Genomic DNA, 24,541 nt, shown 5'->3' on the forward strand with positions numbered 1-24,541 from the left:
AAAAATCCTTACGGCCTCCACATAAGGATCAAATACCTTATAAGAGCAAGAGAATTCAATTAGCATCAGGCTTTTCAGAGACAACATAAAAAGCAAGGCAACACTGGAGAAGCATTAAAACAAAAACTCAAAGAACACGGGGACCAAGGATTTATATCCAATCAAGCTATCCCCCAAATATTAAGGCCAAAAAATAAAATAAAAAAACAGTTTTAAATGTGTAAGAAACTTTACACCCATAAGACCGTCTTAAGGAATTGATCTATTCAAAGATGAGCTTCATCCAATTGAGATATAACTTTTTATATATTTTATATAAGTTATGAGTTATTGCATATTTTTATATCTGATACTGGCTATAAGTTATAGGGAGCCCTGGTGGCACACTGGTTAAAAGCTTGGCTGCTAACCAAAAGGTCAGCAGTTCAAATTCACCAGTCACTCCTTGGAAACCCTATGGGGCAGTTGTACACTGTACAGGGTCACTATGACTTGGAATCAACTTGACGGTAACAGGTTTGCTTTTTGGTTTTGGTGTACTTTACGAGTTTATGTTCTAACAGTAGACATGAGAAAGAAAAGGAAGAGGAAAGTAAAGTAGTTCACTGACTCCTATGAAGGCAACAGATAGGAGTTAAAGGACACTATTAAACATGAACAAATAAGATAGGAAAAGATTAAACAATAGAGGATGACAGGCGTTAAAGCAAAATGGTATATCCCTTGTGGAAAACAGTGTCGCAGTACCTCAAAAAACTAAAAACAGAACCACCACAAATCCATTGCTGTCAAGCCGATTCCAACTCATAGTGACCCTATAGGACAGAGCAGAATGCCCCCCGGGGTTTCCAAGCAGTGGCTGATGGATCCAAAACGCTGACCCTTCAATTAGCTCTTAACCACTACACCGCCAGGGCTCCAGAACTACCCTATGATCCAGCAATTCCACTGGTAGGTGTATGCCAAAGCAGCAATGTGAACAGACATACATACACCAGCGTTCATTGCAGCACCATTTACAACAGCCCTAAGGTAGAAACAACCTAACTGCCCATCAATGAATGAAAGGACAAATAAAATGTGGTGGTACGTAAACACAATGGAATACTACTCAGTGAGAAAGTGTAATGAAGTCCTGATACATGCTTCAAAATGGATGCTGCTTAAAGACATTATGCTACATGAAATAAGTCAATCACAAAAAGCAAATATTCTATGGCCTCACATAAAAAAGACAAGAAAAGGCAGATGTATAGACACCAAGGTTTATTAGTGGTTACCAGGGGCAGGTGAGAGGTGGAAAGGGGAAGTTATTATTTATGGAACACTGACTTTTTGTTTACGGTGATGGAAAATCTGCATTGATTAAGAGGAATGGTTGCACAGCCAATTAATGTAATTAATTCACTAACTTATACACCTGTAAAAAGCTGAACTGGCAAATGCTGTGATATATATTTTTACAACAATAATAAGAACAACAAAAAAGAACATAAGGTTACTTATGTACAACTGAACACCTCAAGGGATTAGGTTTTTTGGTTTGGAGGTTTAGAGTTATGGTTTCGTGGGACACTCCAGTTAACTGGCCTAATAAAATTTTTAGTGCTTTTGTTCTACCTCCTAGTTCACTGTGTAATAGCTAGTGTCTTAAAAGCTTGGCAAAGCAGTCAATAAAGGTACAACAAATGGTCTCTACTCACCCAGAGCAGAAGAGGAAGGAGAGTTGGAAACAGGAGAAAATGGAAATGTGAGGCTAATCGCCTGCAGGAACAACTGTCTCCTTTGCCATGAGCTCAGAAGAACTAGATGGTGCCCAGCTACCAATACTGAAAGTCTGACTGACGATTCTATAGAAGAATCCTGATTAAAACAGGGAAACTGCAGAACAGAATTTCACATTTTCATGGAGTCCAGACTTTCTGGAGCAATTGAGGCTGTATGAACCCCTAAACTATTGCCCAGAGGTAATCTTTAAACCTTAAACCAAAATATCCCTTGAAGTCTTATTTAAATCAAACAATATTTTAGCTCAACTGGTTTTTTTTTTTTTTTTAGTAAAGAATATTTGCTTTGAGTATCATCCTCTTTTAAGAACTATCTATATGAGATCAAACTGACAACAGCAACTTCAATGTTTATTAAAATTGAACCCACTAGATGGAAAGACTAAACAGACCAATTTCCCTAGAATGAATAAAGTTTTTAAGGAACTGCCCTGTCAAAATAGCACCGGATCCACCAAAGCAAAGCAAAGCGAAAGCTAAGAAGTCTCCTGGACACATCCAAACACTCTGAGGGACAGAGTAGCTGGGGCTGGGGCTTGGGGACCATAGAAAAAAGAAAAAGAAAAAAAAGCACCAGACCCAGATGGTTTCACGGAGTGAAATCTTCAAAGTTCCAATGTTTCGTAAATTGTTCCGAAGAATTGAAAAGGAAGGAAAGCCTCCTAATTCTTTTTATAAATCGAGTATAATATCGTTTAAGTAAAACCTGCTAAAAGACAATGCAAGAAAACTTAGACTAGGAAACAGAACCAATGACACACATTGACAGAACGATCCAGTACGACCATGCAGTATTTGTTGCAGAAATGCAGAGTTGACGCAATATTAGAGAATCCACTAATATACCATACTACCAGATGTAAGGAGAAAAATCATTTATCTCCATAGATGCTCAAACAGTCTTCCAACAAAATTCAACACCCCTTCCTGATGAAATGACTCACGAATACAGAAGCCTTAGATTGTCTTCTAAGGAAGAAAGTAGATAACATTTCCACTAAGATCAGAAACAAGAAAAGGATGCCAATAACTATACTACTGGACTGGAAGTATTAGCCAACACAATTAGATTTTTTTTTAAAAAATCAACCACAGGCCTAACAATTGGAAAAGAAGAAAGTAAAACAACTTCTATTTGCAGATGTGATTGTGTATCTGGAAATCCCTAGAAAGTTAATGGCAAAACTAACTGAAATACTAATAAATTAAAAAGAACTCAGCAATGTAGCAATGTAAAGTCAACATACAGAAATCAATCATCTTCATTTTCAAACTAGTAACCAGCTAGAGGATATAAAGGTTAAAAAAAAAGTCTCCACTTCACTTAGCAACAACAGCAACAAAGAAGATACTTAGAAACAATCTGAATAACAATAAAAAAAAGTAAAACCTGTATGAGAAAAGTTAAAAAAGCTCCTGAAAGACATCAAAAATAGATTCGAATAAATTTTTGTTCTTGAACAGGATGACTCAATGTCATAAAATTAATTTATAAACTTAACACAATTACAATAGAAATACCAATAAGCTTTTTTATGACACTAAACAAGTCAATACTAAACTCCATATGGATAAATAAACAGGCACGAATAGCCAGAAAAGTACTAACAAACCTACAAGGGCAGACTGGCTCTATCAGACACTGAAACACTACACCCAATCCTCACTTATCAACATGGTTAGTTTCCAAAGACCAGGTTGTTACATGAAAATTAGCATTATGTGAAATGGAGAATGATTACATCAGATCACAAAAATGGAGGATGACTACATCATTACATAACCACTAAATTACATCATTACACAACTGCCAAACCACTGAGAATCATGGGCTAGTCAAGGTGACACACAACCTTAACCATCACAGCCAGCGTTATTCTCAACTTGCACCTTGGTGTTCCTTACTACCAGATGTGTACCATTAATGCACAAAACAAGAGGATAGTATATTTTTTTATTATTGTCATAAATGTGAAATGCCAGATAACGAGATAGTCAAGTAAGGAGTAGGTGTATAACCAAACCAAACCCTGCCGTCCAAGCAATCCCAACTCATAGCAACGCTGTAAGACAGAGTAGAGCTGCCTCATAGAGTTTCCAGGGCTATAATCTTTACAGAAACAGACTGCCACGCCTTTCTACTGTGGAGCAGACTGTGGTTTGAACTGCCGACTTTTTGGTTAGCAGCTGAGCACTTAACCACTGTACCATCAGCATACCCTAACATACTATAAAGCCTCCATAATTTAAACCATGTGGTTCTGATACATGAATAGCACTAATGCATGAAAAAAGCAACGGAATAAAATACAAGACCAAGAGATAGACCCAGGTACCATAAAGAGCTTTGGTGTATGATAAAGGCAGTAATTCAAATTACTGGGGCAAAAACAGGCTTTAAAATGCATAGTGCTGGGATACTATGCATTTTATTCTGCATGGTTTAAATGGGGATACACATAGGAGGATACAGCGTTGCCTAAAGTCAGAAAAGATGTATGTCAGGGTCATATCCTTTCACCAAACTTATTCGATCTGTATATTGAACAAATAATCGAGAAGCTGGACTATATGAAAAAGAAGGCAGCATCAGGACTGGAGGAAGACTCATTAATGACCTGCCACATGCAGATGACACAATCTTGCTTGCTGAAAGTAAAGACGACTTGAAGCACTTGCTGATGAAGATCAAAGACTTCAATATGGATTACACCTTAATAGAAAGAAAACAAAAATCCTCACAGCTGGATCAATAAGCAACATCATGCTGAACTGAGAAAAGACTGAAGTTGTCAAGGACTTCATTTTACTTGGATGCACAATCAATGCCCATGGAAGCAATACTCAAGAAATCAAACGACGTATCGAACTGGGCAAATCTACAGCAAAAGACCTCTTGGAAGTGTTACAAAGCAAAGATGCCACTTTGAGGACCAAGGTGCACCTGACTCAAGCCATGATAGTTTTAATCACGTCATATGCATGCAAAAGCTGAACAATGAATAAGGAAGAGCAAAGAAGAATTGATGCCTTTGAATTATGGTGTTGGAGAAGAATATTGAATATACCATGGACTGTCAGAAGAATCTATTAATCTGCCTTGGACAAAGTACAGCCAGAACGCTCCTTAGAAGTAAGGATGCTGAGACCTCATCTCACTTACTTTGGACATGTTATCTGGAGGGGCTGGTCCCTGCAGAAGAGCATCATGCTTGGCAAGTAGAAGGTCAGTGAAAGAGAGGAAGACCCTTAGAGGAGATGCACTGACACTGTGACTGCAACGGTGGGCTCAAGCATAACAACGATGGTGAGGATGGCACAGGACTGGCAGTGTTTCATTCTGTTGCACACAGGGTAGCTATATGGGTCAGGAGTGACTCGAGCACACCTAACAACAACAACAGTGCTGGAACAAGTGGTTATTCACCCAGGAAAGGTACAATCAGATTCACACTTCATGCCATACAAAAGAGTAAATCCCAAACGGACCAAGTACAGAAATGTAAAAAAAGAAATCACAAATATGTACTAAAAGAAAACATGGGCACAGAAAAAAAGCATTTTTCATGTTCACAAGGGTGGGGGAGGGGGCAGGGGAAATCATTAATCAGATAGTAGACAAGGGTCAACTTCAGTGGAGGGAAGGACAACACACAAGACAGGGAAAATCAGCACAACTGGACCAAAGCGAAAGCAAAGCAGTTTCCTAGACACATCCAAACACCTTGAAGGACAGAGTATCTGTAACTGGGGCCCAAGGACCACAGTTTCAGGGGACATCTAGGTCAATCGGCACAGCATAGGTTATCAAGTGTATGTTCTACATCCCACTCTGGTGAGTAGCGTCTGGGGTCTTAAAAGCTTGGGAGCAACCATCCAAGATACATCTGTTGGCCCCATCCCACTCGGAGCAAAGGAAAATGAAGAAAACCAAAGACACAAGGAAAATACTAGCCCAAAGGACTAAAAGGACCAAATGAACCAGAGACTCCACCAGTCTGAGACCAGAAGAACTAGATGGTGCCCACTACCACCAATGACTGCCCTGACAGGGAACACAACAGAGTCCCAGACAGAGCACAAAAAAATGTAGAACAGAACTCAAATTCATGTAAAAAGATCAGTCTTAATGGTCAGAGACTGGAGGAACCCCCGAAACTATGGCCCCCTGACACTCTGCTAAACTAGAACTAAAACCATTCCCAAAGCCCACTCTTCAGTCAAAGATTACACAGGCCTATAAAATAAACAAACAAATACATGTGAGGAATGATCAATCAAATATATGAAACCTGGAAGACACACCCTAGCCAAGAGATGAAAGTTAACATCACCTGTGATAGGACATCTGGTATCATGAGCCTCCTGAGACGACGCAATGAGAACTCAACATCACTTCTGTGGTGTTCCTGACTACAGTCCATAACCTGAATCTAATCACAAGGAAACAACGAACAAACCCAAATAAAGAGTTTTCTACAAAAATAACTGGCCCATCTTATATACCTCAAAAGGAAAAAAGTCTTGGTGATCTACTTCCAAAAATCAGCCAGTGAAAACCCTATGGATCATAATGGTCCAATCCACAACCGCGTAGGAGGATGGTGCAGGACTAACCGCAGTTGTGCATGAGGTCACCTTGAGTCAGGAACCGACTTGATGGCAGTGAACAAAAACGAGACACTTCCAAAATATCTCTACCGTGAAACAAAAAGACAGACCAAGGAACTGTCCTCTCTTTTACTTCCCAGAGTAATGGAACACTGGAGGAATTTGAAGAAGCTCCATAACTCAATGCTGTATCAACATGAATATCTTTTAGTTTGATAACTACTCTGTGGTCATGTAAAAAAGAATGTCCTTATTTTTAGGAAAAAATAAATCATGTCTGTAACTTACTTTTTAAAAGTTTAAGGAAAAAAACGTGTGTGTGTGTGTCATCTGCGTGAGAGGGGGAAGAAAAAAGGAGAAGGGATAAAACCAAGTGGTAAAATGTTAACACTGGGGAAATCCAGGTGAAATTTATATGGAAATTCTCTATACCATTCTTGCAAGTTTTTTACAAATCTGAAACTATGTCAAAATAAACAGCTAAAGTAAAAAAGTTAAGTTTACTAAAAAGTTGCCAGTTTCAACAGTTCGGGGTGGGGGCAGGGCCAGATTAAGGCACTTGAGGGCCCTAAACACTGATAAGTTGCGGTGCCCCCTCCTCTGCTTACTCACGCATTTGAACAGGATATGAGTTATACACATACACGTATACATATACGTATGTGTGTGTATTAGCTAGCCATGATGTAACTTCTTTTTAAATGACTATAATATTAGTCTTTGTCATGGACTGAATTATGTCCCCCAAAAAATATGTATATCAACTTGGTTAGGACATGATACCCAGTATTCTGTGATTGTCCTCCATTTTGTGACTGTAATTTTATGTTAGAGTGGGATTGTAACACCCTTACAAGGTCAAATCCCTGATCCAACGTACAGGGAGTTTCCCTAGGGTGTGGTCTGCACCACCTCTTATATCTCAAGAGATAAAAGATAATGAAGCAAGCAGAGACTTAGGGACCTCATACCACCAAGAAAGCAGCACCAGGAACAGAGCGCGTCCTTTAGGTCCCTGAGCCTGAGAAGCTCCTTGACCAGGGAAGACTTGAGGACAAGAACCTTCCTTCAGAGCTGACAGAGAAAGAAAGCCTTCTTCCCTGGAGTCAAGGCCCTGAATTTGAACTTGTAACCTCCTAGACTGTGAGAAAATAAATTTCTCTTTGTTAAAGCCATCTACTTGTGGTATTTCCGTTATGGTAGCTCTAGATAACCAAGACAGTCACTGAATGCAGAAGTATGCTATTGTAGCAGAATGAAATGAACTGAATTATAAATTTTGCGTGGATTCACGGTACTAAGATTTTTACTGTGTACCACATTTTCCACAAAAGGAATACTCCACATATTCTACAACTAAGAAAATGAGCCAGTGAATTTAGTTGTTTCATCAATGTAAAATTCTACTGTAAAACAGAAACATATTTTGCACCATAAATACTGAATTTTGAGTTCTCAATGTGTCTAAGGCATCGTTTATTAGCATATATAGAGTAATATCAAGCACTGTGTTCCCCACGCAACAAACGACCTTCCGCGTGGGTGTCTTTGTGACCCTGCGTGAACTTTACTTCCAGCCGGCACATTCTCACTCACTGGAGCTGGTATCAGTTCCACTTAGTGCCCTGCCAGTTCTCTTCTACTGTGGCGCTTGTTTTTCCTTGTATCCTGTCTCCTTAGCATCTACGGGTCTTTGCTTTGGACAACTGGTACTCCTGTTTTGTTGATGCCTTAAGCACGTGCTTACCTTGCTTACTGGGTAATCCATCCCTGGGTGGGGGAAACATATTGGAAGAGATTAAGAAATAAGGAGCTGTTCACCCAGTTGTCATTAAGTCAATCCTGAACCATGGCAGCCCCACGTCTGTCAGAGTAGAGCTGTGTTCCACAGGGTTTTCAATAGCTGATTTTTTGGAAGTAGATCGCTAGGCCTTTCTCCTGGGATGCTTCTAGCTGGACTAGAACTGCCAACCTTGCAGTGTTTGTACCACTCAGGGACTCCAAATAGCTAGTAATGTATTTATTACTCTATGAGGCCTGGTAGTTAAGATTATGAATTTTGCTATTGACCAGAGTTCAGTTCAAGTCCCAGCTTTGCCTACATGACTTTGGGCAATTGCTTATCTTCTCTGATCTTTTGTTTCTTTATCATTTTATGGAAATAATCTGTAGCATTCAATGAAATCAAGCACATCAAGGACTTAAACTGAGGGACACCAATTCTGGAGCTAGACTGCTTAGGTGTGAATCTCAGCTTAACCATTGTACTACCTGGGTGACCTTGGGCAAGCTACTTAACCTCTCTGTGCCTCAGTTTTCTCACCATTTCTCAGTGAATGGCAGTAATACGTCAAGGATTCTTAGAAGGACTAAATAAGGGATAAAAGTAGTTTCGATCGTACCTGGCACGTATGTAAGAAGCACTGCATGTGTATTAGTTGTTTTTATTATTAGCTAGAGCCTCTACAGGCTATCATCATTACTTATGAAATATTATTATCACTACAGCTTGTTCAAGAGATTTTCTGGTAGAGAAAAAAAATTTTTTTCTCTTAAAATAGGAAGATGATAAATTATTTAAAAGGGTACCGTGGACAATGGTACAAGACAATGTCTTTCTTTAACTGTAACTTTGAACATACATACACATACACACACGTACACACTACATTTTTCTCCTATAGAATGCATTTTCCTATAATAACTACTTGGCTTTAAAATACTTAGCTTCCTCTTTAGAAACTTACAGGTAACCTTCCTCCTCCTCCCAAAAAAGTTCATTTAAAATGGAAATTTTAAGTGAAAAGCAGGAAAAAAAGTATACAGAGTAGAAAAAACTACAAATAAGCAGTTTTTTTTTTTTTTTTCCTTTTAATTGTTTGCTTTTGCTTCAACTGAAATAATTAGCAATAATAGCCACAGGGGAAAGATGCTGGTGACTGTCTATGGATGAATATGGACAGATAACTAAATACTGAGAGAGAGAGAGAGGAAAAAACAGCAGCAACAAGAACCAAAAAAAAAAAAAAACAGCAGTAAAGTTAAGGTTAATAATAAACACATTTTTAACTTCAATTTCTACCTTTATATGCCTCAGGTACAAGGGATTAAACACTAACAAAAAGGTAGAGTAAAAGCCAAGTCACAAAGGGATGCTTTCATTCCAAGACTATCAGCCGGAAAAGGCAGAAGATTCAGAACTAGGGAGTCAACGTAACAGTATCGTCACACACATCCGCTGTCAGTGTCTCCAGGTGAAATGAGCACTGCTACACAGTTCTCTCACAAAAATTTCTGGGCAGTTTAGTAATTTAGAAAGCAAAGTTATATAAAACCATAATAAACTGATACTATTAATATATTATATGTTATTATCCCTTTCTAAAAATTTTTTTTTTTTTAAGAGAACAGGAAGTAACTGTCCTACTGCCAAGTAAACCAAGTGCCTCAATGGTTAAGACACATGCTAATAAGTTTATGAAAGACAAAGAAAATAGCTCTTTAGAAACGATTCTCCCTTTCATTTCCACTGATTATTCCATAATATCACTCAGGGAAAAAGTCCCTAATTATTACTAACACCTACATACATAAAACCAAAAAAGCTAAGATTTATAACAAAATAGGAATTATTTTTATACGGAAATGCAGGTCTATTTGGGTCGGGGTTTTTTTCTGAAGGGTAAAAGATGATCCAGGAAAAAGGGATTCTATACCTTTATCACTGAGATCCTGATGCCCGTACTCAGCTGGGACTAGAACCCAGTGAGTGATTTAAAACTTGAGCGCAAACATTGTCCCATGTTACTCTTGCTCTTTAGCAACACTGTCGTGATTTATTGAACTAACAAATAGTGCTTTTACCTTCTTTTATGAAAAAAAAACCTTTCATTATGGAAAATTTCAAAGACACATAAAAGTAGAGAGAAGACGGTGTAACAATTTCCACATGTCCATTACTCAACACCACTAATATGCCATTGGCAATCTGTCAATAAGCCATTTGCCTATCCCTCTCCTCACCTTTTTTTCCTGAAATATTTTAAAATATCTCCTAGACATCATTTAAATGAACTTCAGAATGAATAGCTAAAAAAATCAGCACTTACAAAAAAAATTAGAGTAACATTACCACACCTAAAACAATCATTCTTTACTATCACTGAATGCCCTATTTCTGTTAAAATTTCTCTGATTGTCCTGAAAAATCAGTCTTTTTTATAGTCAGTTAGTTTGAATTGAGATCTAAACAAGGTCCACACATTTCAAAATATATCTCTTAATCTGTAACAGTTCCCTCCTCCGCCTCCTTTTTTCTACCCAGCGCTATTTATATGTTGAAGAAACTAGGTCATTTGTTCTGTAGTTTCTCACATTCTTAACGTGGCTCACTGAGTCCTTCTGGCTCATGTAATGTGTTTATCGCCTTTACCTCCTGTGACTTGCTAGAGGCTTGATGTGACTGTGGGTCACCTTATTTTTGCTGTTGGGTGAACGCTCAACAGGTGGTGCTCTCTACTGCCTACTGCATCACTGCAGGGACCACTCAATACCCAGTTTCCTCTATCAGAGTAACAGTGATTCTACATCCTCAGGAGTTTTGAGTTCCTGTAAGTTTCTCTGGCACAATATATTCATGGCAGGATGCGCGTGGTGATCAAGCTACCACGTTAATCAAGAGCTAATTGAGAGACACCAATCAGCAGCCAGGACAGCAGGCCAGGGATCTGTCCTGTGGTAGATAAGGGGCCAAAAAGCAGAGACAGGGCAACGGTTTGGCTAAAGCATGGAGAGGAGACCAGAGGATGAAAAGAGTATGGTACTTAGTTAAATACAGGTAGTCCTCGACTTAAGATGGGGTTCCATTCTGAGGACTCCATTGTAAATCGGTTCTGACGTAAGTAGAATACCTCTTTTTTTTTTTTTTTTTAGTTTTTATTATTATTACCTTTTATTATCAGTATCATCATAAATCATAACATTGAACATCTGCAAGTGAACATCTGAGAATGATAACATCAGCAAATCACGTGCTGCAGCACTGCAGTACATATTACTAACGATGAGATGTACAAAAAAGAAAAAAACAGACGGTCGTTAAGTACAGTTCCACCTAACTCGAACACGTCCTAAGTCAAGGGCTGCCTTAACAGGATAATGGGTTCTGATTACAGTCCTGAAAGACGCTGTGTGCAGTAGTGCCAATAAATGTTTCCAAACGAATTCTGACAGAATTCCAGAGTTCTTCATTTTATGGCGTTAGCTCACCAAAACAGTCTTTTTCCCCCTAAGTTTTCCATCTTTCTTGTTTAACAGAAAGGTGCTGATTTCTAAAGGTTCTCAGCCTTCAGTGCGCTACAGATTCTCCTGCAAAGCTTTTAAATTAATGAGGCCTGCGTTATACCCAATCAAGCTTGATTCAACTGGTCCAGTACAGGGACCAGGTATAGCATTTTTTAAAACTCTTTCTAGGTAACTCTAATACACAGCCACAGTTGGGAACCACGGCTCTCTATAACCACCACCTATCTGTCAGTGTGTTGTACTATGGTGACTTTCATATTGCTATGATACTGGAAGCTATGCCACTGGTATTTCAGATGCCAGCAGGGTCACCCATCATGAACAGGTTTCATCAGAGCTTGCAGACTAAGACAGACTAGGAAGAAAGGCCTGGTGACCTGCTTCTAAAAATTAGCCAATGAACATCCTATGGATGACAACAGAATAACATCTGATATGGTGCTGGAAGATGAGCCCCTGGGTTGGAAGGCACCCAAAATACACAGTGGTTACAACAACGGACTCGAGTATATGATTCAGAAGATGGTGCAGGACCAGGTAACATTTTGTTCTGTTGTACATGGGGTCGCATGAATCGAGTCAACTCGACGGCCACTAACAATAAGCTCTTGCAAAGAGTAACTGCAGTAGCAGTTAACATTTACTGAACATACATCACGTGTCAGTATAGTTCTACACATCCTACCCATACCAGTTCATTCCCTATTTTACAAATGATGAGACATAAAACCTGATAACCTGCCCTAGGTCACACAGCAAGCTAACAGTAGAGCTGGGATTCAATCCGAGGCAGTATAAATCCAGAGCCTACGTTCTTACTCACCATGCTACACTGCCTCCTAAGCATAAATTATTCTTGTATTGTTCAAATGAAATACAATAAGCAAAGTACAAAAAATAAGATACTTAACTTCCTCCTCTTTAGAAGTTCAGTAGTACTATGACAAAACAGGTTTATTTGAAAAGTCAATAAAATAAACAGACAACATTCTCTTCCTGAGTCAAATTCGAAATTCTCACATTTTCAATAATTTCCCACATATCACTTTATACGGCAGAGTTATTAAATGTTAAGTATCAAAAACTGCTTTAGTTTTAAAATTCAGGGCAATGATGTATCACGTGTATTTATAAAGAAAGAAATCTCCTACCTATTTCAGTCCTGCCGACTCCGATTCCATTATAAATTCTTAAGTAATTAAAGTGACAAGAATCAGAATCTTCAATGTCAAAGTCACCGAATTTGATGCGCACTCTCTCTCCCACCTTTACGCGGATCTCCCATTCGCAAACGGTGCTGTTGGGATAGGTCTGCGGGTAGTTTATAGACGTAAGGGTTCCACTTTCCACGCCTAGTATGGTGTATCCACAGCCATCACCTTAAAAAAAGTTTAAAAAATGATAAACTGCTCTTATATCTTTAACTCATACTGTAAGTAATCAGGATGTTTTTCTGAAGGTTTTTAAATACATAGGACATCTGATATTTTAGGCCAGTATTTTCCCTACACGAGGTCAGACAGATGAAATAGTTCTTTTTGGTACATGTACTCACATGAGTCACGAAGCCAAGTTAAGTCAAAATAACCAATTATTACCTTTTTAAGTTCAAAGACCTTTCCAATCTGTATAAACAGAAGTAAACATACCTTAGCAGTACTTAATCATATATGCATATTCATAATAAATCCAATCTTTAAGAGTATTAATTTATAAAAATTTATTCAAAAGTAAATGTAAATTATAAAAATAAAAGTATGTGATCAGCTTCATTTATTTACTTATAAATGTCACAACTCCCTCCTAAAATCTCTGTAGGAATCTGAATGATTTCTACAAAACACTTAATAAGTCCTAGAGATCACACAGATTACCCCTGACCATATCACAGACCGGAAGGCAATCCTTCATGAAGGCGTTAAAGCAAGGCTCCTGAGGTTTAGCTTTACATCCTACTGCAATTTGACTTTTATCAGTCCCTCTCCAAAAGCCTCATTTTTTTCCCTATGGAATAAAGAGAAAAAAGGAACAGTTGAAAGGCTTATTAAAAATGACCTTAATATCTTGGTAGCAGCCTTATTTGCTCCAGAAATTTCTTCAGCAACAGGATATGGAAGCTCAGGTAACTTAACATAATGTGTGTAAAAATCAAACATTTGCTTCCTTCCCTTTATGATGAAGTTGGCTCTTTTACAGAAGGCGCCTCATCTAGGAGCTACAGCTGCTGCAATGCTACAGTTCAGCGTTCCATGATGATGGGTGGGATTCAAATGAACCTCTTTCCAATAGGATGATGAGAACATCCTTTTAAAATGATAGCATTTTCTCCTTCAAAAGAGAGATTTATAATCACTTTTGGGATAGTTCAGTACTTACACCAAAAAAAAAAAAAAACAACATTAAAAGTGACACTGTTAGATTCTAATACAGATGGCTGTATTAGAATTTTCTATTATCTTGATTTATTATTTTTATGAAAACGTCCTGCTGACATCATTTACTAGAACAGATGAAAGCTTTAAAAAGCCTGTAAGAACTTAACATAGTACCTAGCAAGTAGTAGCTACTAAATAAATGTTCATTAATTGAATGAGGAAGGAAACTGTGTATTAACCTTCGAAAAAGTAATTTCTTACTAGTCTCAGAAGTAACCAGTGAAGGAGACACCAATTCTGTACCTAGATTCTTATGACAGTGCTTAAAAATCATATTCTTTGCTGATAAATTTATTCTCAAATACAGACTGGTAGAGCCCTGGTGGCGCAGTGGTTAAGCGCTCAGTTGCCAGCTGAAGGGTGGGCCGTTGGAACCCACCAGCAGCTCTGCGGGACAAAGCTGTGGCAGGCTGCTCCCGTGAAGATCCCAGCCTTGGAAACCACGTGAGGCAGTTCTATTCTGTCCTATAGGGTTGCTATGAGTTGGAACTGACAGGATTTTTTTTTTTTAATTGCTTCTTAATCTACTTTTAAAAGTCAGTGCTAGAAATCTGGCTTTCTAAACAAATATCTTTCTTATAAAGGTCAGCTTTTAATTAACATTGAACTTTAGCTATCTTCCACACCTGCTTTCAGTCCATACCCAACGACTACGCACAGCAGTTTATCAACAGGATAATACATATGGGCAACATGAAAAAAACATGTGGGTTTTGTATAATGTACCCACTGATCTTTTACAAATATAAACCTTAGAATGTAACACAACTCAGAAAAAAAATAAATAACCACATAATTTTCCTGGAACTACCATGAAAATAACTTGACTGTCTCTGCTGGATATCATCTAAATTAAAAACATAGGGCTATAAAAACCCCCCACTGGGAAGATAAATCAATCAAAATCAAAAGAACTTTTGAATAATCTTTAATATTTTTCCTTAGAGAAAAAAAACAACTATCCTAATACAGAGTTTTTAACATGAAATGTTCTCTTACTAGTGAAAGGATGAAAACATGCTTTATGGAGGTGTTTCAATCTTTAAAAAAAGTAACCACTGAATAAATCAAATACTTAACTCAAAATATAAATTTATCTTCTTTAATAAATAGGAACTAAAGTAGCTTTTCAAATGACTGAAAGTGCTGATGGATTGCAGAAAGCCAAAAATGTCCTATAAACAGGCTGAATACACAACTTAGTAACAGATGGATTGTGACATTTAATATATTCCCCATAGGGTATTTTTTAACCTAAGTTCATTGTTTTAAAATGAATTTTACAAAAAGAGTACAAACAGAATGTTAGGAGTAATTTTTAGAAGTCTTTATGCTCATGTTTATGTTTGATTATCAATAAACACACAAAATGTTTCTTGTCCTTTCTTTCATAAGGCATAATTTCCACAAAAGTTAACAAAATAAACATTAACTGATGAAAAACAGGACTTTTGCATGCATGGTGATGAAGAAAACAATTAAAATGGAGCTGTCTTTTTCAGAATCTTGGCAGGGAGGGGGGAGGCGGGCATGAACAGCCCACAAGTAACATGCCAAGAATGTTCTAAAATATGTGATGGAGTTCAGAGCTTCCTCCTCTTGCAAACAAGATGATATATACCAGAACCCGAAGTAAGAAGAAAGTCTCAAATCTATTACAATGTACAAATTAGAATGCTTTGTATTTCAAAAAGTATTTGACAAAGTTTAACCTGAGCAGATAAAAGGCTTAACTGGCTGTTACAGATTGAACTGTGTCCCCCAAAAATGTGTGTTGTAAACCCTAACCTCTGTGCCTGTGGTTATAATCCTATTCGGGAATGGATTCATTTTGTTATGTTAATTAGATAGTATCAGGGTAGGGTATGTCTTAAGTCAATCTCTTTTGAGATATAAAAGAGATTAAACAAACAATTGAAAGAAGCAGAGATGGGGGAAGAGAGATGCCAAGCCACATGAAGCAGGAGCAGAAGCTCAAAGACAGAAAGACCTTCCTCCAGAGCGGACAGAGAGACAACTCCTTCCCCTAGAGCCAGCACTCTGAATTCAGACTTCTAGCCTTCTAAACTGTAAAAAAATAAACTTCTGTTTGTTAAAGCCACCCACTTGTATTATTTCTGTTACAGTAGCGCTAGATAACTGAGACACCGACAACCTAGCCAAGAATGAACTGCTATGCAGTATACGTTTGGGATATACACATACATATTACAGTCTGAAAGGAAAGGCTGTTATACACATTCAACGTCAGCAGCCTTCAATTTTTTTTTTTTGCTATACCAGAGTAAGAAATACATTTTACCCTGTGACCCTATACAGTCTTGCATGAATTTTCCTGGCCCACTAAGCTGATTTCATGACCTACTAATAGGTCCCCACCTGATGTCCAAAGGTCATAATGTTGAATTCTCAACTCAAGGAAAGACCCCGTCTTCACTTTCATCCCCAAATTAGTTAATGGGTTTCCAGATTATTTCACAGTTCTTAAAATTAAAGCATATTCTATACCAAGGTAATTAAAATGTGACAAAATACTTAAAAGTTAACTAAAATCTGAAAACTACTCTTTCTCCACAACGAATTACCTAGCATATTGAGAGCAGTGACTCTGAAAACATGCGCTGGAGCAATTTTATTTCCCACTTGGCAACGTCTAGAGACATTTTTAGTTGTCACAACTTGGGAGGGCGGGGGGTGCTACTGGCATCTACTGGGTAGAAGCCAGGGGTGCTGTTAAACTTCCTATGAAGAGCCAGACAGCCCAAAAGAACAAAGAGTGATCAGCCCAAAACGTGAACAGTGCTGAGGTTGAGAAACGCTGACTTACAGCTAAGGCTAGGAAATCTCATACTGCAGGTCTGCTTTAGTTCTTGGCTGGGTTTCACATGGCCCAAAGGCAATGCTCTCTAAGGGTACAAGCTCTCTAAGGGTACAAGCTCTCTAAGGGTACAAGCTCTCTAAGGGTACAAGCTCTCTAGGGGTACAAGCTCTCTAGGGGTACAAGCTCTCTAAGGGTACAAAAAGCAAGGGATAATTCTCCTGCAAAGGTTACCGGTTATACTGAAGAGTTGCATGTTTCCACTTCCCTACTTTTAAAGTAAATGAGAGGCTTTATTCTTCTGTAAATTAAATAATAAAGTGTCCTTTTTATTAGGTAGCACAAATGGTTCTTGCCACTGGGCTGCTAACCTACAGGTTGGCTGTTGGAACCCACTCAGCAGAAGCACAGAAGACAGGCTTGGGGATCTGCTTCCGTTAAGAATACAGTCACGAAAACCCCACGGGACAGTTCCACTCTGTAACACATGGGGTTGCCATGAGCACAATCGACTCGACGGCAATTAACAACAACAGACATCACATGATTTTCTTCCTGTGCGTTAAAAGCTGTTAACATTAGGAGGAAACAGGTCCTAACCGGATCAAGAGTGATGGTCCTCAAATTTTCTGTTCAGCTTTACACACTGGGATGAACGATCATCTGTAACCAGCTACACCACTAACTACACACTTTCACAAGGCAGAACTGACAAAGAGCCCAACACCTACTGGAATAATACCTGCAAGGTAGATCATATTCTATGATCAATCCATATACTCCCACTAACAACTTGAACCCTAATAATTCTTTCTCCTACTCCAATTCTATCACTGCCACCACCATCAACTTCTCCTCCTCTTCCAGATAGTCTCCACCAGGCTGTGACTGACCATAAAGGGTAGAAGCTTGTTGACGGAATTTTTTAATTTTAACTTTCTCTCAATAGAGAAAAAACATTGGAATTTGATCTTACTGCTCCTTCGTTTGGCTGCAGATTTATCTAGGGGTTTACTCAGAGGGCATGTGTTCACTTCCTCTGAAGAGTATAAGATCAGATGTGTTAAGTCAGATATAAATTCTAATATTTCTCCAGGGAAAGAACTGAGTAATTTTTTATTACTTATCCCTAGAGAACACAACAGAAAGAACATTAAACAGATTTAAATGACAATGAACTAATGCAAGAAGGAATGCATGCTTATTTTAGGCTGCTCCAAACTCCTAATCTGCGTTTTGGATAAGTATGTGCTCTTGATGTTGATTATATATGACCCTGCAGTCATCTCTAGATTTTAGTAGATTACCACTCATATAAATCATCTTATTACTTATTCTGAATAATATGAATACTCTGATGACCTCTAAAAAAGACTTCCTTTAACAATAATAAAGTCAAATGCAGGAAGCTTGCACAAGTGTGCCAAAAATGGAGAGCAATATAACTTTCATGACAGTCATTATAAAGCGTGAAAGGTTTATACTTTTCCAGTGACTTCCTCTGACTCACTGTCACTTCTGTCACATCTTATATCTGTTAGATCTAACAATAAGCTTAAAAAAAGGGTGGGGAATTTAGGGAGTCGAGAAGTGTTCAAAAAGGTTGCAACTGTTAACATAGTCTATTTTATTCGGATATGAAATGAAGATTTTTAATGTATTATTTAACACTGAATTTTAGGATCCGAAGTACTGTATCAGACATATTGCTTACTGTAAGGTTTCTTAAGTTGTACCACTACAAATCTCAAACAGATAATTCAAGGTAATGCTTTAATTTCACTGTTTATATATACATATATTTTTATATACACACACACTGAATAAAATGGATATGTATTTAGAGTCTAAAGAAAGTCAGTGTGGCAATTTTTAGAATAAGGAATTGCCCCAGTTTCTTTCATTTTTAGGATCCAACTCATCTCTGCTTAAATTTACAAAACTGAACTATATGAAGGCATGTGAAATGTATAAATCCTCTTCGGCCCCTCTCCCCCACCACCAAGTACTCACTCCGACTAGAACATTAAGCCAAAGAGCTCTGGAGTCAGACAATGAATTTAAGTGCCCTATCTTTTTTTTTTTTTTTTTTTATCTACCACTCAAGGAGCCCTGATGGTGCAGTGGTTAAGCACTCAACTGCCAACCAAAAAATTCACAGTTTGAATTCACCAGCCACTCCACCGGAAAAAAATGTGGCAGTTGGTTTCCATAAAGATTACAACCTTGGAAACCCTACGGGGCAGTTCTACTCTGTCCTACAGGGTCGCTATGAGTTGGAATGGACTCGATGGCACACAACAATAATCCACCACTCACTGTGACCTTGAAAAAGCTACTTATCTCTGCTGAACTTCAGTTCTGCCATTTGTAAATTTGTAAGAACAAAATAATGTGCAAAAACACCTACTACCGAGCGGCTAACCCATATAATATGTGCTCAATAAATGTTGGTGGGTGCTTCTACCCCTAAAAGATGAGAAAAGCATCTGCCCATCCAACCAGTGCATCTGACTACAACCGGGCTGAACAATGTCCAGTTTACTTTAGAAAATTCATAGCAGCTCTAAAGTTTCAAGTGCGGAGGCTTGTGAAAAGTATAAATTCCTGAGAAAGTAATTCTCACTTATCTCTTCTCCAGTGACATCTACTCCACATTAGTAACTCACGCTCTGAACCACAACTGGACTCTTTCTGCCATTATAGGAGACGATTCCCACCTGTGAGATCTTAAAATCTTTAATGTCTCACTGTTCTGGTCAGAGTCTCCTGACCTTTCAGCTCTCCTACACCCACTGCAGACTTTCTGTAAACTTGACTCCTCTCTTTTCCCCCAATCTATGAATCTCCTCCTGGCCTGATTTCTTTCCCTACTCATCTCCCACGCAATGCATTAACTACACTCTACCTGGCACCTTCACTTTCTAGCCCCCGTGGCCTTCCCAAGCATCTACCTGGTAACCTCCCCCGCCAACCTCCCCTGCATCAAATGATGTCTCTTTCTGAAGGATCTGAGTACTGCTGGCAAAAGGAAAAGTCATAAAACCCAGGGGACAGGTTTCATTAGAGCTAATTCCACCACTTGGCTGTCAGTTTATCACACTATGGTGGCTTGCATGTTGCTGTGATACAAGAAGCTATTCCACCGGTATTTCATACCAGCAGGGTCAACTACGAAGGACAGGTTTCAGTGGAGCTTCCAGACTAAGGTAGACTAGGAAGAAGGACCTGGCGGTCTACTGCTGAAAATATGGGCCAGTGAAAACTGCATGAACTGTAAAAGAACACTGTCTGACACAGTAACGGAAGACGAGCTCTTCAGCTTGGAAGGCACTCAAAATACGACTGGGGAGGAGCTGCCTCCTCAAAGTGGAGTAGATCTTAATGATGTGAATGGAGTGAAGCTTTTGGGACCTTCACCTGCTGATGTGGCATAACTCAAAATGAGAAGAAACAGCTGCAAACATCCACTAATAATCAGAACATGGAATGTAAGAAGTTATGAATCTAGGAAAATTGGAAGTTGTCAAAAATTAAATGGAATGCATAAAAATCAATATCCTAGACATCAACGAACTGAAATGGATCGGTATTGAGCATTCTGAATTGGACAATCATATGGTCTACTATGCCAGGTATGACAAATTGAAGACAAACAGTGTTGCATTCATAATCAGAAAGAATATTTCAAGATCTATCCTGAAGGACAACACTGTCAGCATAATATCCATATGCCTACAGGGAAGACCCCTTAATACAGCTATTATTCAAATTTACATACCAACCACTAAGGCCAAAGATGAAGAAACAAGATATTTATCAACTTCTGCAGTCTGAAACTGATCAAGCATGCAATCAAGAGGCATTGATAATTACTGGTCACTGGAACGTGAAAGGTGGAAACGAAGATCAGCAGTTGGAAAACATGGCCTTGGTGACAGAACTGATGCCAGAGATCGCATGACCAACAACTTATTCAGTACAAATACCTTTTTCAACAACATAAATGGTGACTATATTTTTTATACATGTGGACCTCACTGAATGGAATAAACAGGAATCAAATCGACTACATCTGTTAAGAGAGACAATGGAGAAGCCCTTTATCATCAGTCAGAACACCAGCAGGGGCCAACTGAGAAACAGGCCATCAACTACTCATACAGACATTCAAATTGGGAGCTGAAAAATTAAAACAAGTCCACAAGAGACAAAGTTAGACCTTGAATATATTCCTCCTGAACTTAGAGACCATCTCAAGAATGCCAACAAGGACATAATAATGAAAAAAACAAAAGGTCATTAAAAAGACAGGAAAAAAAGAAAAGACCAAAATGGATGTTAGAAGAGACTCTGAAACTTGCTCTTGAATGTAGAGCAGCTAAAATGAATGGAGGAAACGAGAAAGTAAAAGAGCTGATCAGAAGATTTCGAAGGGCAGCTTAAGAAGACAAAGTATCATGATGAAATGTGCAAAGACCTGGAGTTAGAAAACCAAAAGGTAAGAACGCACCCAGCATTTCTCAAGCTGAAACAACTGAAGAAAAAATTCAGGCCTCAAGTTCCAATACTGAGGATTCTATGGGCAAAAAACTGAATGATGCAGGAAGCATCAAAAGAAGATAAAAGGAATACACAGAATGACTATATCAAAAAGTACTGGTTGACATTCAACCATTTCAGGAGGTAGCATATGATCAAGAACCAATGGTGCTGAGGGAAGAAGTCCAAGCTACACTGAAGGCATTGGCAAAAAACAAGGCTACAGGAATTGACAGAATATTAACTGAGATATTTCAACAAACAGATTCAGCACTGCAGGTGCTCGCTCGTCTATGGGAAGAATTTGGAAGATGGCTACCTGGCCTACCAACTGGAAGAAATCCATATTTATGTCTATTCCAAAGAAACGTGATCCAACCGAATGCAAAAATTATCGAACAATATCATTAATATCACATACACCTAAAATTTTGCTGAAGACCACTCAAAAATGGTTGCAGTAGTACATTGACAAGGAACTACCAGAAATTCAAGCCAGAATCAAAAAAGGACATGGAAGAAGGGATACCACCGCTGATGTCAAATGGATCTTTGCTGAAAGCAGAGAATACTAGAAAGATGTTTATCTATGTTTTATTGACTATGTAAAGGCATTTGATTGTGTGGATCACAACAAATTATGGAGGACATAGGAATTCCAGAACACTTAATTGTGCTCATAAAGAACCTGTACGTGGACAAAAAGTCAGTCCTTCGAACAGAACAAGGGGATACTGTGTGGTTTAAAATCAGGAAAGGTGTGTGTTAGGGTTGCATCCTTCTACCACATTGGTTTAATCTGTATGATGACCAAATAATCAGAGAAACTGGACTATATGAAGAACACAGGATCAGGACTGGAGGAAGACTCAGCTGATACAACCTTACTTGCTGAGAGCTAAGACGACTCGACTACAGCCTTCAGTATGGATTACACCTCAACACGTAACAAAAATTTTCATGACTGGACCAATAAGCAACATGGTGATAAATGGAGAAAATATTGACGTTACTTAGAATCCACAACCAGATTCACAATCAACATACATGGAAGCAAAAAATCAAACGATATATTTCATTGGGCAAATCTGCTGCAAAAGACCTCTTCAAAGAGTTAAAAAGCACAGATGTCATCTTAAGGGCTCAGGCGCACCTGACCCAAGTCATGGTATTTTCAATTACCTCATATGCATGTGAAAGCTGGACAATAAATAAGGAAGGCCAAAAAGGAATTGATGCATTTGAATTACAGTGTTGGCAAAGAATACTGTAATATACCATGGACTGCCAGAAGAACAAAAAAAAAACTGTGTTGGAAGAAGTACAGCCAGAATGTTCCTTAAAAGAAAACGTGGTGAGACTTCATCTCACATTCTCTGGACACGTTATCAGGAAGGACCAGTCCCTGGAGAAAGACGTTATGCTTGGTAAAGCAAAGGGTCAGCAAAAAACAGGAAGACCCTCAATGAGATGTACTGACATGGTAGCTGCAACAATGGGCTCAAACACAGCAATGACTGTGAGGATGACACAGGACCGGGCAGTGTGTACGTTCTGTTGTAGACAGGGTCGCCATGAGTTGGAACTGACTAGAAGGCATCTAACAAAAACACCGGCGCTAATTAAAGGAAGGAGTCTCTGGCCCCATCTTCACAGATTCTAATAATGTCAGAAAAATTATACAAAATTTAGAAATAAGTTTTAAAAAAGTAAGCAGCATGTCCTTTAAAAGTAGTATGTCACAAAGCCACCCAAAGATAATAGAGCAAAATAGTTCAACTTGCCATTTTACTGATTAAAGGTGCCAGTGTTAGCGATACTGCAAGGTAATGTCTAGGTTTTTGTCTGGTAGAGACACAGATAATTTCTCTGTGGTTGAAGAGGTAGTCCCAAACGTTACAATTTACGACCCCGTGGGTCATGAACTAGTTTTGGCCCTCTGATCAAGCAATCATATCATATCACTTTCTATATAAACACCTAGTTCTCAAATACTTATTGGACCAGTTTTAACATCTTACTGGCTTTCTCGTTAATTAATTGAATAAAATCTTTGACATGTATTCATTTTATATTTGCATGAGAATCACGATTTTGCCTTTTTTGTAAAGCATAACCTATAAGGTACATCTCCAGTGGGGCTTCGGATCTATGCTTTAACAAATTTTACAACAATAAGCATTAACAACAACAAAAAACCACAAAAAACCTCCTTCCACTGGGTGTGCTCCTAAGTCTACCACCTTCTTTCTCACTTATTCTTTCTTTTATAGCAATGTTTCTTCAAAGAGTAGTCTATCCTAAATGTCTCTTATTCTAGCTTCAATGTACTGCAATTCTGTTTCCAGACCTACCTCCTTTCCAATGAAATGATTCACTAAAGCAGTTGGTTTCCAAGCTGCCAAAGTCAATGGATACTTTTCCACCCTTGTCTTTTGTGAACTTTCTATAGCATCTGGCATTGCTGGTCCTTCTCTCCTTGCCATCCTCCCTTTCTTCCTTTTTATCTTCTCTCTCTCCTTAAAACTCTCCTTTTGTCTTATTTCTTCCTTTAACCCTTAAGCTTCTACTTCTCAAGTACCTTATCTGGCTTACATTTCTACCACTTATTGTTAATACTGCTGCTCTTCAGAGATCTTTTCCTACTCTATGTACTTTACCTGGACAGTCTCACCTACTCCTGTAACATCAGTTACTGCCCAAATGGAGAAAGCTCCAAAGTGTAAGGCTTTAGCTCCAACCTCTCTCCTAATCCTCGAACCTAGTATCCAATTACATATTAAACACCTCTGCTCAGAGGTTCCACAGAATTTCAAACTCAATGTATCCCAAGCATTCTATGAACGTCTTCCATGGGTCATGTACTATACTAAGGCAACAGTAAAAATGACAGACATGGCCCCTGTCCTTACAGGGTTTAAGGGTTAAGACAGACACAGCAAGTAATTTCAGTGATGATAACTGCTACGGGGAAGTAACGGGTGCTTTATGGTTGTGTGTATGTGTCTGTGTGTCAAATAAAGAGCAGTAAGCTTGGCAGAAAT

General features: G+C 38.5%; 1 protein-coding gene across 2 annotated transcripts in view; it reads right to left on the reverse strand.

The window, feature by feature from the left end:
- DCBLD2 (discoidin, CUB and LCCL domain containing 2) overlaps nucleotides 1–24,541 on the reverse strand; it is a 107,837-nt gene that overhangs the window by 71,587 nt on the left and 11,709 nt on the right. For both annotated transcript variants that reach the window (XM_049858379.1, XM_049858378.1), the window contains exon 2: nucleotides 12,854–13,081. In XM_049858379.1, the coding sequence (XP_049714336.1) occupies nucleotides 12,854–13,081 (228 nt within the window). The remainder of the gene's footprint in view (nucleotides 1–12,853; nucleotides 13,082–24,541) is intronic.

The sequence above is a fragment of the Elephas maximus genome, chromosome 18 (assembly GCF_024166365.1).
Source record: "Elephas maximus indicus isolate mEleMax1 chromosome 18, mEleMax1 primary haplotype, whole genome shotgun sequence".
NCBI lineage: Eukaryota > Metazoa > Chordata > Mammalia > Proboscidea > Elephantidae > Elephas > Elephas maximus.